At 40.7% G+C, this 14,628-nt stretch overlaps 1 protein-coding gene across 3 annotated transcripts in view; it reads right to left on the bottom strand.

Annotated features, from left to right (window-relative positions):
• The window catches only part of KDM7A (lysine demethylase 7A), a 141,003-nt gene that overhangs the window by 90,143 nt on the left and 36,232 nt on the right, over nucleotides 1–14,628 (bottom strand). For all 3 annotated transcript variants that reach the window (XM_033950912.1, XM_033950910.1, XM_033950911.1), the window contains exon 5: nucleotides 13,113–13,254. In XM_033950912.1, the coding sequence (XP_033806803.1) occupies nucleotides 13,113–13,254 (142 nt within the window). The remainder of the gene's footprint in view (nucleotides 1–13,112; nucleotides 13,255–14,628) is intronic.

Below are 14,628 nucleotides of genomic sequence, written 5' to 3'. Positions count from 1 at the left end.
TCAAGAAAGGGATTAAGACCATCCTCTTCACAGACTACTTTAACTGATAATGCAACATATAGGAGATAGCAAGCTAGTCTCCATTAGGAACACAAAGGGGCGAACACAGTAGAGATACCCAGAATTACTAAGGATATGATAAACAAAGCACAGATAACTAGAATTATCAGGATGTAAACCTAAGATGAACAGAGACCAAGAGACAGGTAGTACAGTATGTGTACAAATAAGTAAGATTTGGTATGAACATAGTACACGATCTTAGTAATATATGTGTATATACACAGGATGATTATGGTATTAATGTGCCTATATTGAAAACCATCTCAGAAAATGCTAACTCTGTATTATAACACTATTACAGAAAATCATGTAAACCGCTCTGAATTGACTCCCCAGTCATTAGTAGTGGTATAGAAGCTTTCAAGTATCAAGTAATGTAACATTACTAACATTGAGACTGTGGAGTGGGCGGAGCTCAAGCAGCAATTGACATCTTCAGCTCCTTGCCCTATTATTGCACAGCAAGATGCCGGCAGCAAACATTGATTCTTGAGTCTGACAGCTGCTAGTGCAGTCCACACACTGGTACTCAAAATGAGTTTCTTCTCATATTCTTTCCACCTCTCCTGATTTTTTGGATTCTGTGACTTGCTTCTCAAATACAATTTTGTGCACTACCTCCTCCTGTGAGTACCTTCCCTAATCTCCATAATTTGGGGCAGGTGTCCTTTTCCCTCTCTCCCCCTATTATCCCTTTCCATGGTCTCCACTCAATGTCCTAGATATTTGTACTATATTGCGAACGATTACAGTTATCGCTCTTCAAAAAACGGTGCTCTCCTTGGCCTTACTAAACTGCAGGTCCCTTAAATCTAATGCAGTTCAAGAACTTATTGAATCCTTTGGATTTTACTGCCTTTGCCTTACTGAGACCTGGCTATGCCCTGGGGAGGTGAATCTTCCATCAGGTTATGATGTCCACCATCATTCCTGCAAAAATAGGAGGATTGGTGGCCTAGCATTCATGTACTCCACTACACGAGCTGTTCAAGAAATTCCCAACACCTTTCCATACCCCAAACTTCTGACTGTCAAAATTCTATCTTCCAATCCTTTGTTCATCCTTTTATTGCCCACCCTCTCTTCCTTCTGACCAATGGAACTGTTGCCTACAGACTATTTCTGAAGCCACCATTAAATAGCCTAACCTATTAATCCTTGGGGATGTCAATATCCATGTTGACTTCTCATCTAATTCCAAAGCTTCTAGCTTTCTCTTATGGGTATCTGATCTCAGCCTAGTCCAATGGGTCTTCTTTCCTACTCACCAGGCTGGCAATACCCTAGACTTTTAATCATGGCACATATAGCTTATGGGCTACAATTATGGCATTGTTTAACTACACCAGTTTCCTGGTCAGATCATTTTTTGGTTCATGCTACTTTTGAATACTCACTATCACAGGCTTAACCACTCCAGCCAATCATGGTATCATGGAGAACTACAGTTGCTCAAATGGCAGCCCCGACAGGCAGAGTGGGCTTAGAGGAAAAACTGTTCTTTATCCGATATATGATAGACGTTTAAATACCTATGTGGCGTAAACACGCATGAGTCGAATCTTTTTCATTTGAAAGGAAGCTCTGGAATGAGAGGTAATAGGATGAAGTTGAGAGGTGATAGGCTCAGGAGTAATCTAAGGAAATACTTTTTTACAAAATGGGTGGATGCGTAGAACAGTCTCCTGTTGGAGGTGATGGAGACAGAGATTGTGTCTGAATTCAAGAAGGCATGGGATAGGCATGTGGGATGTCAAAGAGAGGAAGAGATGATGGTTACAGCGGATGGGCAGACTGGATGGGTCATTTGGCGTTTATCTGCCATCATGTTTATAATCACACATTACCATTGTTATAAGCAGCCTAGCCAGGTGCATTATGGGGATATTTTAAGACCATTAGCGGCCTCTAAATTTGTCCCAAACTACTTCATATTTTAACCATATGTTATCTTCATGAGGTAGAAGATATTCAGACTTGTGGAGGCATGTTCTGATAAGCTTGAATTTCTACCTACTCCCCATCCATTTCTGAATATTGTTCAAACTCCTCTCACTGAGTTACAAGTACATTCACTATGCAGCCCCTTAATATCTCTCCTCACTCATCTCCCCATGCTCCCCCCACTTTGAGCTCCATTCATCATGCAAGTCCCTTATCTGTACCCTTTCTCCTTCACTGCCACCTCCAGATTGTTCTTTCTATCTTGCTGCACCGTATGCCTGGAACAGACTGCCAGACAACATGTCAAGCTCCGTCTCTAGCGGTATTCAAATCCAAGCTAAAAGCCCACTTTATCAAATCCAAGCTAAAAGCCTTCAACTCCTAACTCCCACTCCCTATGTCCATCTTATCAATCTCTCTACAAGAAAATCTCCAACTCCCATCTGTCCCATTTATTCTGTCTGTCCTAATTAGATTGTAAGCTCTTCTTAGCAGGGACCGTATATTAGATGTTGAATGTACAGCACTACGTATACCTTTGAACGCTATAGAAATTACAAATATTAATAGCGGTAGTGCTGATAAATTTTCAGAGTTATTTTGCCCTCAAATATTTTCAACCCTTTATTCCTTTACTTATAATTTCTTTCACCATTCTGCTACATTGTAAAACTCATTCGAGTAGCGACTGTCTCTTGCTGTTTACTGTACAGCGCCGCGTGAATCTGGTAGTGCTAGAGAAATAAGTGGTAGTAAAAAAGGGACTGAGGGAGGGGGAAGTGACGTCACTTGGAAGCATGGCAGCTTAATTTTTGAGCTCCGTCGGGGCTCGCGCTTTACAGTATTATATCTACTTTCTGCTGCAGTACGTGAGCTTGCATTTAGAGACAAACAACTGCTAAGTGCATGGTGAGCAGGAAAAAGTTGGAAAAGTTCCAATTCCCAGGCTCTACCAGTGTTAAAACGCGATCGGATGTGCACAGCCCTCTGGCAAATCTATCTAAGATGGCGCAATCGCATGCGACTCCGTAGGCTGGTCATCTCTAAAACAACTTCTTCAGAGGGTGAGCCACTGGGGGAGGGGAACATCGAACACTGGTTCCGAGATCTCAAATCGGAGATGATGGGTATGCGCTCGGAGGTGAAGGCGGCCCTCGCCGAGATTCGGGTGGAAGTGAGAGAACTGGGAGGCAGAGTGTCAGCCTCTGAGGGCAGGCTGGATCGAATGGAGATATCCCTGCAGGAGACCTCTAAATTGGCGGACATGGCAGCAACACAACTCGACGACTTGCGCGGCAAGTCGAAGATCTGGAGAACGGGTCGCAACAGAACAATTTGCGATTTAAGGGGGTCCCCGAGACAGAGCGCTATAAAGACGCACGTGAGGTGGTCTAGGAGTTTTGTGCTTCTTTGCTCGGGGAGGAAGATGGGGTGGAACAGTTCACGATTAACTTACTTCGGGCCCACAGAAGTTTGGGGCAGACTCGTGGGACAGGCAACCGTGATATTGTTGCCTGTTTCGGGGACTTTCTGGTGAAAGAAAAGGTTCTCTAGGCAGCGCGGCGAAGCCCCAATTTTACCTGGCAAGGGATAGCTGTCGGGGTTTACCAAAACTTAGCTACTGCTAATTTGCAAAAACGGTGCTCCTTTCGGGAGGTTACCCAAGTGCTGCGGGCTGAGGGGTACCACTACAGATGGCTGTTCCCATTTGGTTTCTTATTCACTATTAATGGGAAGCACTGAAAAGTGGATACTGTGGCGGATGCATGGATGGCCCTGAAAGATATGGGTTGTCGCTTGCCCGCAGAACACCAGGAGCGGAGTAAGCCTGGTGCAAGTGTGGAGCCTGCTGGGAGGGATCCTCGGGTCCCTGATGACAATCCTCAGCCATCCATGTCCGCTACTTGAACTGTTTAGCATTTCTTCGCTACTGTGGCAACATATATTATCTTTTCTAGAGATGGGCAAGTAGGCACTATGGCTAACAGTTTCTGCTCTGTTGAATATCTTACTCAGATATAATTTTTGTTTATGGTTCAGTCAATTATAGGGCTTGAAATGTGTGAATGTTTGGGATATTTAGCATTAGGATTGAAAGTTTTGAGGAGTGAATGAGAGGCTTTGGTATATGGCCGAGTATGAAAAAGGTGAATGTCTGCAGAAAAGGGGAGTGTGGGGTTTAAGAGCCTCTTCGATTTGACTCATTTTTCTCAAACTGGCTGACTCGAAGTTTGCGAGCTCAGCTACTTGGAGAGGGGTGGGGGGGAGGAATGGACAGAGTTTTGGGAGACGCCAAAGGGGGTTATTAGAGGGAAGGGCTGAGGAGGAACCAGAGGTTCTCATTGGGTCCTGGAATGTAAATGGGATGAATAGTCCTGGCAAGCGGAGCATGGTCTTTCGTGATTTAATCTGCATGAAGTGGGATATTTGCTTATTACAAGAGACCCATTTAAGGCCTAGAGAGGTAGGTCTCCTCCGTAGACCTCAATTTGATTTGATATGGATACATCAGGGGGAGGGAGCTACTAAAAGAGCTGGAGGGTTGGCCATATTGGTACGTACGGGCTTGGGGTTCCAGATGGATCAGATCTACAGGAACAAAGGGGAAGATGTTTGGCACTAAAGGGTACATTGCAGGGTCGCCCACTGACTATACATAATACAGCACAGGCTCCTTTTTTTAGGAGCCTTCAGACTGACTTGGGAACCTTTGTGCATGGAGCAGTATATCTAGGAGGGGACTTCAATGTTCCACCAGATCCTCTTTGGATAACTCGGGGGGAGGACATAGAGCACTTCGGAGCCCCACTAAAGCGCTTCGAACACTAAAGATGCTCTCGCAGGGCCGCCATCAGGGCAGTACTACCAGTCCTGCATTCAGGGGCCCGGAGCTGACAGGGGGCCCGGGCTCCCCCAGGGTCCTAGGCAGTGTTCTAAGGCAGGGGCGCCAGTAGCTCGTCAAGGCAAAGTGAGTCGATCACCCAGGACTCACTTTGTCTTGGCGATCTAATCTATCGGGCCGATCAGTCTTCCTCTCCCCGACGTCAATTCTGCAGTCGGAGAGGAAGTTCGGGCCAGCCAATCGCTGCCTGGCTGGGCGGAACTTCCTCTCCGACGGCAGACTTGACGTCGGGGAGAGGAAGACTGATCGGCCCGAAGCAGGGAGAGCATGCGTCGGCGTCGGCTTTGGGGCCTGTTATCTATTGGTGGGTCCTGTTCCCCGATGGCAGCGGCAGTGGCAGTGGCTTGGGGAACGGCAGGGAGAAAGAAAGAAAGGGGGCAGGCAGGGAAACAGAAGGAAAGAAGAGAAACAGAAAAAAAGAAAGAAAGGTCAGGGAGAGAGGAAGAAAAAGTTGGGGGAGGGAATGAGGTGTGGAGGAGAGAAAGCATACAGGCTGATAGAAGGGAAGAAAGATTGGATGCACAGTCAGAAGAAGAAAGTGCAACCAGAGACTCATGAAATCACCAGACAAGGTAGGAAAAATGATTTTATTTTAAATTTAGCAAAGTGGAGGCAGTATTACCACAGTTTTCAAAGGAATTTGCCCAAATAACTTAAGTTAACTGGGTAAATTCCCAGAGATGAAAACTTCCCTTCACTTACTATGCACAGTTCTGAATTTATATCTGCTGTCTATATTTTACTATATGGTCCCCTTTTACTAAACCGCAATAGTGGTTTTTAGCGCAGGGAGCCTATGAGCGTCTGTTTTAAGTTTTTTATTGATTTTTTCACATATCAACAAGTGTTATAAATTTTCCATACATTTATCTTAACAATACACTTGATATCTCTATAATGTATTTTATATAAACCATATTTTATATTATTTTTTTAATGAATTTATATAACATATATATTGTAATGATTTTATCAATTATTATTTAATTATGAACCCTTTTCCCTCCCTTTATCACATTAATTTCTCATAAGACTATCATTCATTCATTATGATATATTTTTTATAATGTATAATAAAGAGAATAAATTCTTTACCCCTTCCCTCCCTCCCTTCTTTAACCATTATCTTATTATGGGAAAAAATTAAAATCAGTCATTGCAAAAATCTGTTAATGGTCCCCAAACCTTCTTGAACTTATCCATATATCCTTTTTGTGTTGCAAATGTACGCTCCATCTTATATATATGGCAAACTGAGTTCCACCAAAAATTATAGTTCAATCTGTCATAATTTTTCCAATTATGTGTAATTTGCTGTACTGCTACTCCAGTCAATATAAATAAAAGTTTATTGTTATTTGATGAGATTTGACTTCGAGTTCTCATTGCAGTACCAAACAAAATCGTATCATATGTCAAGGCTAACGGATTTTCTAACATCCTATTAATTTGAGGCCAAATTGATTTCCAAAATATTAATATGAATGGACAATAGAATAAAAGATGATCTAATGTCCCTGCTTCAAGATGACAATGCCAGCATCTATTAGACTTAGAGCTATCTATTCTATGTAAACGTGTAGGGGTCCATAAAGCTCTATGTAAAATAAAAAACCAAGTTTGTCTCATAGAGGCTGACAATGTGCATTTTAACCTCCAAGACCAAAGTCTCCCTGCGCTAAAAACTGCTATTGTGGTTTAATAAAAAGGATGGAGGGTATATTTGTCTATTTTTGTATGGTTGTTACTGAGTCATCTGCCTTGACCTCTTTGAAAAAAACCCAGAATAGGAATGATAATTAACATTTTCTCAGAGTATAGTGTGCTTTGTGTTTTTTAATTTTATTGTTGGTAGATCATTTTGACTTGGTCATTTTAAAGTAGCTCACAAGCTCAAAAAGTTTGGGCATCTCTGAGCTAGAGCGTTGAAACTGTGTATTTCTATTTTATCCCCCCTTTTACAAAACTGTGGAGCGTTTTTTAGCGCCAGCCGTGGTGGTAGCAGCTCTGATGCTCAGAATTCTATGAGCGTCAGGGCTGTTACCACTGTGGCTAAAATCCACACTACAGTTTTGTAAAAGAGTGAGGGGTTAGTTTGTGATGACATATTCCATACTAGGCGAAGGTGTTTTCTGTGTTCGAAAGACATGGTTTTCTGTTAGGATTGATGGTGTAGGATTGATCTGTGCTGGTCTGGCTTGTTTAGTTTTACAATGGGTGTATTGATGTACTGCTCACTGCAATATGTAAGATGCTGCCTTTTCCTAGGTACTCATGTGTGACGTGTGGTTTGTTACTAAAAATCATGTTTTTCTTACAGATGGGGGAGGGTGCCAAAAAATGATGGGCCCCGGGTGTTACATATGCTAGGTACATCACTGTATGTAAAGATACCAGAAAGCTGGCGTAGCAAAAACTTTAAGTAAATTGTTACTCTTCTAAGTTTTGAGTATTTAACCCTCCCACAACCTCACGGGCACTCGTTTCAAGTTTATTGAGATTTTGATTTAAACGCAATATCAAATATTTTCAATGCGTATAACAAAAATAAATTTGGGGAAATAAATAAAACCATTTGAACAATAAACATACAAACATATCCATAGATGATTAAAATTACATAAGGAGTACAAGGATAAACTACATTTGTTTAAAAATGCGTCCTCCGCGCCTGCTCATAAATTTGTTGACTGGAAGGATCCAGCAATGTGGCCAGATGTCATTCAGAACAAAGACAGAGAAAGAATTGTGCAATTTGGATTAATGATGGAAGATGATTTAAAGCAAATGGCACAGTCTATGAGTAAAGATCTTGACGGATGTTCTTTTTATGCATATCTCCTCTATGCCAAATCACCCAATGGACGTGAGAAGATTTTACGGGACTGGCTTAGGTGGAGCATTAGCAGAAAAGTATGTGTGTATTCGGCCCATGGAAGAAGGGGGGGGGTCGGGGGCGTGGGGGGCCCAATAGGATTGCTCAGTAAGGGGCCCAGAAATTTCTGATGGCGGCCCTGTGCTCTCGCTGGGCTTAGTAGTTAGTTGGCGAATGCTTCATGGATCCCAAAACACATTTACCTTTTACTCTCATGCCCAAAATTCTTACACTAGATTGGATGGGTTGTGGATTCATAGGAACCAGATGGGAGGGCTGCAACGGGCGGAAATTGAGACGATGCACATTTCCGATCATGCCCCAGTCTGGGTAGCCTGTAAAGGGTTGCTAGATCAAGGGGGTAGAAGATATTGGAGACTCAATGAATCTTTGTTGGGTTCCCCGCCGGTAGTTGAGACTGTGGAACGCACTATTCGGGACTATATGGATTTGAATGATAATGGGGAGGTCTCTGATGCTACACTGTGGGATGCCCTAAAAGTAGTGATACGGGGGAACTTGTTAAATGGGGGACTAGATATAAACGTCAGCGAGCCCAAAGCTTTCTCCAGTTGCGAACACAACTGTTACAGCTGGAAACCGCTCACCAGGCTGGGCGGGACCCCCAGACACTGGTCCAACTGCAATGAGTAAAAGATGAAATATACCTACTGCAGGTGGATGAGACTTGATCGCCAGCGGGAACACTTTAGATTGAATATCTATGAACATAGTAATAAGGCTAGTGCACAGTTTGCCAGGTACATTCGGATTAAATAGGCCAGAGCCACTATAACTCTGATTAGAGGAGTTGCGGGAGGGGAATCGCGGGTTACCGATTCGGCGATTCAACAGGAATTTTTACACTTTTATTCTTATCTTTGTTCCTCCTCTTCCATCGGCTCAGGAGGACCATAATCTAGATTCCTCAATTTGATCCGTCTGCCTGAGCTTTCGGGCTCAGATAGTTCTTGCATTAAGTTATCTTTTTTTTTTTTTCCCATTATATTTTTATTTTCAAATTTTACAAAAAGTGTACATAATAATAAAATACAGTTGATAAATGCATGGTATCACTTTTTTATCTAACACAATGTATGTCTGAGTTTGATTTTCCCCTTCACCCTCCCCCCACCCTTTTATTGCTTTAATATAATATTTTTAATTTTCAAATTTTATAAAAGTATACAACATATTAGAATACAATTGATAATTATTCAATAACATATTTATATCTAATACAATATATTCTGGATAAATTTTATTCATTTTCCCTCCCCCCACCCTTCTATTATTTTTTAATCATGTTACATTTTGTATCATATATTATAATATATTATATATAAATTATTTTCCTTACCCCCCCTATATGTGTGTCATAAAAAAAAAAAAAAAAAAAGAAGAAAAGAAGAAAAAGTATTCTATTATTTATTCATTACAGTATTTTGTCAATGGCCCCCATATTTTTATAAATTTATTATATGTCCCCTTTTGTATTGCTATTATTCTTTCCATTTTAAAAATATGGCATATTGTATTCCACCAAAATGTGTAATTTAGGTTGTTGTAATTTTTCCAATTATTAGTTATATGTTGAATGGCAACCCCTGTCATAATTAATAAAAGCTTATTATTTTCTGGTGAAATTTGACTTTTTTTTCTCATCATTGTTCCAAATAAAATTGTATCATATGATATTGCAATATGATTTTCCATTAATTTATTAATTTGTGGCCAAATTGAATTCCAAAAAGTTTTAATATAAGGACAATGATATAATAAATGATCTAATGTCCCTGGTTCTAGATTACAGTGCCAGCATCTATTAGACTTAGAACTATCTAGTTTTTGCAAACGAGTAGGGGTCCAAAAAGCTCTATGTAATAAAAAGAACCATGTTTGTCTCATAGACGCTGACACTGTACATCCCATTCTCCAAGACCAAATTAGTGGCCATTGAGATGCATTAATTTGATGTCCAATCTCAATGCTCCAAATGTCTCTTAGACCATTTTTTGGTTTTTTAATTAAATATCCAGATATTAATTTATACCACAATGCGGCTTGATGTCCTAGGAAGTCTGCTTTAAAGCATAAGAACTTTAAACTATATTGATTGTTTAATGATTTCCATTCAGGGAACCCAACCTGAATGGCCTGCTTCAATTGCAACCATTTAAAACTTTGTGTTTTATTAAGACCAAATCTATGTTGCAATTGTGAAAAATCCAGCAGTTTTGCATTAAGTTATCTGAAGTTTTAGGGGTAATCCGGTCCTTGAAAAATGGCAAATCCCCGGGGTTGGATGGGTATACTAGTTGATATTATAAACAATTCTCGGTACACCTGGGGCCATTATTGGTTAGAGTGGTTAATGGGGTTACCCAGGGAGGGACTCTACCAAAAACCATAGGGGAAGCTGGGGTAGCGATCCTCCTGAAACCTGGGAGGGATCCCTTGGCATGTGGCTCATACCGACCCATCTCGCTCCTCAATTTAGATGCTAAAATTTTGGCCAAGGTTCTGGCCCTGCAGTTGGGTAAGGTGTTGCCATCATTGATTCTTCAAGATCAGGCTGGGTTTATACAGCGTAGACAAGTAAGTGATAACATCAGGCACACTTTACACCTGCTGTGGGCGGCAGATTCCAGACAGAACAAGCAGGTCTTGATGGCAATAGATGCAAAGAAGGCCTTTGACAGGGTCCTATGGGGTTTTCTGTGGGAAGTGATGAGATGTATGGGTCTGGGGACTACCTTCAGTGCCTGGATCCACACACTGTATGAATCCCCACAAGCTTGCCTTTGAATTAATCAATCATATATTGAATTTTTTTCTATCTTTCGAGGGACCCGACAGTGATGTCCGTTATCGCCCTTGTTATTTGCTATGTCCATAGAACCCTTAGCCCTGAATATTCGTCATTACCCTGACTTAGCTGGGTTCATACAAAATGGGGAAGAACACCGCATAGCACTCTTTGCTGATGATATTTTATTGTATGTAGGACAGCCAGAGGACTCTATCCCGCGTCTGTTGCAGCTTTTTGATATTTATGGGAAAGTGTCAGGGTTCAAAATAAATTTAGATAAGACGGAAATTTTGAATTTGACTTTGGAATGTCAATGAGGAAGAAAAGTCAAATTTCTGCAAAGAATAATAAGCTATTACTTATTATGACAGGAGTCGCCATTCAACAGATTACATTTAGTTGGAAAAATTGGAATAGATTAAATTATAGTTTTTGGTGGACTTCATTATGTCATATGTACAAGATAGAAAGAATGTTAGCCTTGCAGAAAGGAAATTTTAATAACTTTCAGGAGGCCATTAATAGAATAATGAGTAATTATTGGAATATCATTTTTCCCTAATAGGTATAATTGCAAAGTATGGGGGGGATTTCTGATTTGATATTAAATGATTAGATTAATAGGACAGATTATATAATATATTATATGATATATGCAACTACATATGAATTAGTAGGGTTGGGAGGGAGGGTTTAAATACTATAATTTAAGTTAAATTGATAGAGAATCAAGTGATATTGTATAAGTTCAAATGTTATTTTATGATACACTTGTAAGATGTAAAATGAATAAAGAATTTAAAAAAAAAAAAAAAAGAGGTAGAGTGAACGTGACAAAACAATCTGTTTGACAAGAGATAACTAAAGTGACACCACCTCCTGAGGTTGGGTGGGGGGGAGGACAACGACAGATGGAAAGAGCCCAGAAACGCTCATACAGTCATTTCATCCCTGAGCTCTGAAAGCAGTTGCCTGATCAGATAAGATCTCAGAACTCACCAATGACATTCCGGAGAGCAGTGAAGACCACACGTTTCAGCTGGACTGCGACAAGCAGCAAAGACCTTTCTCCTCATCTAAACAGATTCTGACAGACTGCCTCCCCCTTTCTGTAACCCGCCTTTGTGCCCCTGTATTTAATGACCATCTCAAACTTAGTTTCTGTGAAATTTCAACAATTTTCTCCCGTCATACCCACTTCCCTAAGACCTGTTATGTCTCCGCTTTTGTATAATGTCTGCATTGTGAATGTTCTGAGCTTCGGGGAGGACGGGCTAGAAATTGAAATAAACCTATGGAAATGGATTTTCACGTTCAGATTTTTCTGTACTTTGAGCTCAGAGAGCTCCTCTGTGCTGGTGCACTCAAATGACCTCACACTATTGTGTGGCTGATTCATGCTGCATACTGACAGCTTCTGGAATGTGTGACTTTTGTGGCAAGAAAAGATATTACACAGAAGGAGGCCCTACCATGCTGGCATCCACTTTCATATCACGTCGGCAAGAAAGAAACAGGGATGCTCTGCTAAGTCAGAGGTGCTGATGGGAATAACACCACATCAAGATAAGTTTTTAATCGGACTCTTGAAAATAAGAAGTGAATATACCCTCATTATTAAGGAATTTTTGAGAAAGAAGTTAAATAATAGAAAATGTTTTGAATAAATAAGACAAAACCATTGCGGATCAATGAAGAGCTGAATTTCAGAGTCACATACTCTAACAGTAAGCTGTAACAGTTTAAGATATTCATGAGCTGTGGGTAATTTTCATAAGTGGTGGCACCAGGGCTGTGGAGTCAGTAAATAAAACCTTCTTGGGATTTTAGTTTAATTTATATTTATCATTTTTGGTCAGTTACTATGGACTTGCCATTTGTGTTCTGTGTGTGACGAAGGCATTCTGTTAGCATGATTTTTCTATGCAACGTTTTGTAGCAATTTGTCTTGTTCAGTTGCCTTGATAGTGGAGGAGATATTTGTGAGAAGGGATGGGAGGGGATTCGGGGGTTTTGTCGATCCTTGTTCTGTGTTTCTGATTTATACAAAGACAGTTGTACAGAATATTGTTTCTTTTTATACTTTAATAAAATGATTTTAACATAAAATCATAACTAGTCAAGGCTTGTGCAGATGAGATCAGACCGTTTTCCCCCATGTCATCCTCAAGGTGCCACTTTCACCAATATAAATGTTATAAAATGTTACATTTTGTAATCAAAGAACTTGATATCACAATATTAACTAAAAGTAAAACAAATCTTGAAAAAAATGGGTTAATTGTGAAATAAAAAAAATTTAAGCATTATAATATTTGTATGACATACAATTTAACTCGTTAGAATTGGAGTTGGCACTTTTTCACTGACTTGGACTCCAGTAACCCAAAAATTGCTTCTGACTCTACAGCCCTGGGTGACACTGGGCCAAAGTAGCTACCACCAAAGCGAGCAGTTTCCACACAGACGTAATGAGTACGTCAAAAGAAATTTGCCACTTAAAACTGATCACTCACTTTGTGTCAGAGAATTCCAGGCTGATGACATTTAATACTTTTGGCCGCTCAGGATTCATAAAATATTTAATAAAGTTGTGGAGCTTCATTTTACTGTCTGCTTGCCTCGCCACATCAATGACATCAATCACCTTGTCACCACCTGTGGAAGCCAAAAATACAGATAGTTACCAATGCCTAGGAATGAAGATTCTATGGCCCTTTCTTGGGGGGGTTAAACACACACACTTTATGATATGTATAATACATGGGATTTAAAGGGAAAAGGAGATGGGATTACATATACCGCCTTTGTAGCTGTTACAATCAAAGTGGCTTACATATTATATACAGGTCCTGGAGCAATGGAGGGTTAAATGATTTGCCCAGAGTCATGAGGAGCTGCACTGGGAATCAAACTCAGCCCCAGGTTCTCAGGCCATTACACTAATCATCAGGCAATTAGCTTCCTCCATTATAAGTGCAAAATAGCACATGGCAGAGGATGCAGATGCAGAACCACTAGGATATTAGGTGCTCTCAACAAGCCTTCAGTTTTGTCCCCCCACCTCAATCAACCTTCTCCTTACATTTTGATAGCTCAACACTTGGCTATCATGATTATTCCAACACCCTTCCTAGAACACTTTATTTTATATAGGATTTACATAACTGCGTTTGTGCGACTCTCAGGACCTGTTTTGCCTTGAGCAAAGCTGCTCCTTGCCATCCTAATTCACCTAATGAAGTGATTTCAAAATCTGGTCCTGGAGGCACCTCAGCCAATCAGGTTTTTATTAGAATATCCACAATATGTATTGGAGGCACTGCATGCAAATCTTTCATGAATATTCATTGTGGATATCCTGAAAACATGACTGGCTGAGGTGCCTCCAGGACCAAGGCTGGGAAGCAGAACTTAAGATCTAAGCATATGCAGACCCCTTCAGAACAGAACAGAAATATTTGTTAAACAATTCGGCCTTTTCTTTATCAGCTTCTACATATTTCTCCCCTTCACCTTTGAGTCTCACAATGCCACTTTTGCACTTCTTCCTATCACTACTATATCTAAAAAATGTCTTGTCTCCCCGTTTTACCGTGTCAGCTATTTTTTCTTCTATTTACATCTTTGCTTTCCTGACTAAACGACCAGCCTCTTAACTTTCCAAATATTTTTGCTTGTCTTCCTCTTTCTGCGATCTTTTATAGTTTATGAAAGCTAACCTCTTATTCCTTACATAAGAATTGCCGCTGTTGGGTCAGACCAGTGGTCCATTGTGTCTTCCGTGTGAGTGGACTGCTGGTGCTGGGCATGATGGACCACTGGTCTGACCCAACAGCGGCAGTTCTTACCTTCTCAGCTACTACTTTTGAGAACCAAAGCGGCCTTCTTTTCCTCTTACTTTTACTTACTTGCTTCACAAAAAGGTTTCTCGCCCTTACAATCACTCGTTTCAGTTTTGCCCACCGCATTTCCACTCCTTCCAGATGTCCCCATCCAGACAATAATTCCTTGACGTAAACCCCCATCCGA

This window comes from Geotrypetes seraphini, chromosome 7 (genome assembly GCF_902459505.1).
Source record: "Geotrypetes seraphini chromosome 7, aGeoSer1.1, whole genome shotgun sequence".
Classification (NCBI taxonomy): domain Eukaryota; kingdom Metazoa; phylum Chordata; class Amphibia; order Gymnophiona; family Dermophiidae; genus Geotrypetes; species Geotrypetes seraphini.
Note: the sequence above shows the minus strand (reverse complement) of the source record. Positions and strands in the feature narration are given on the sequence as shown.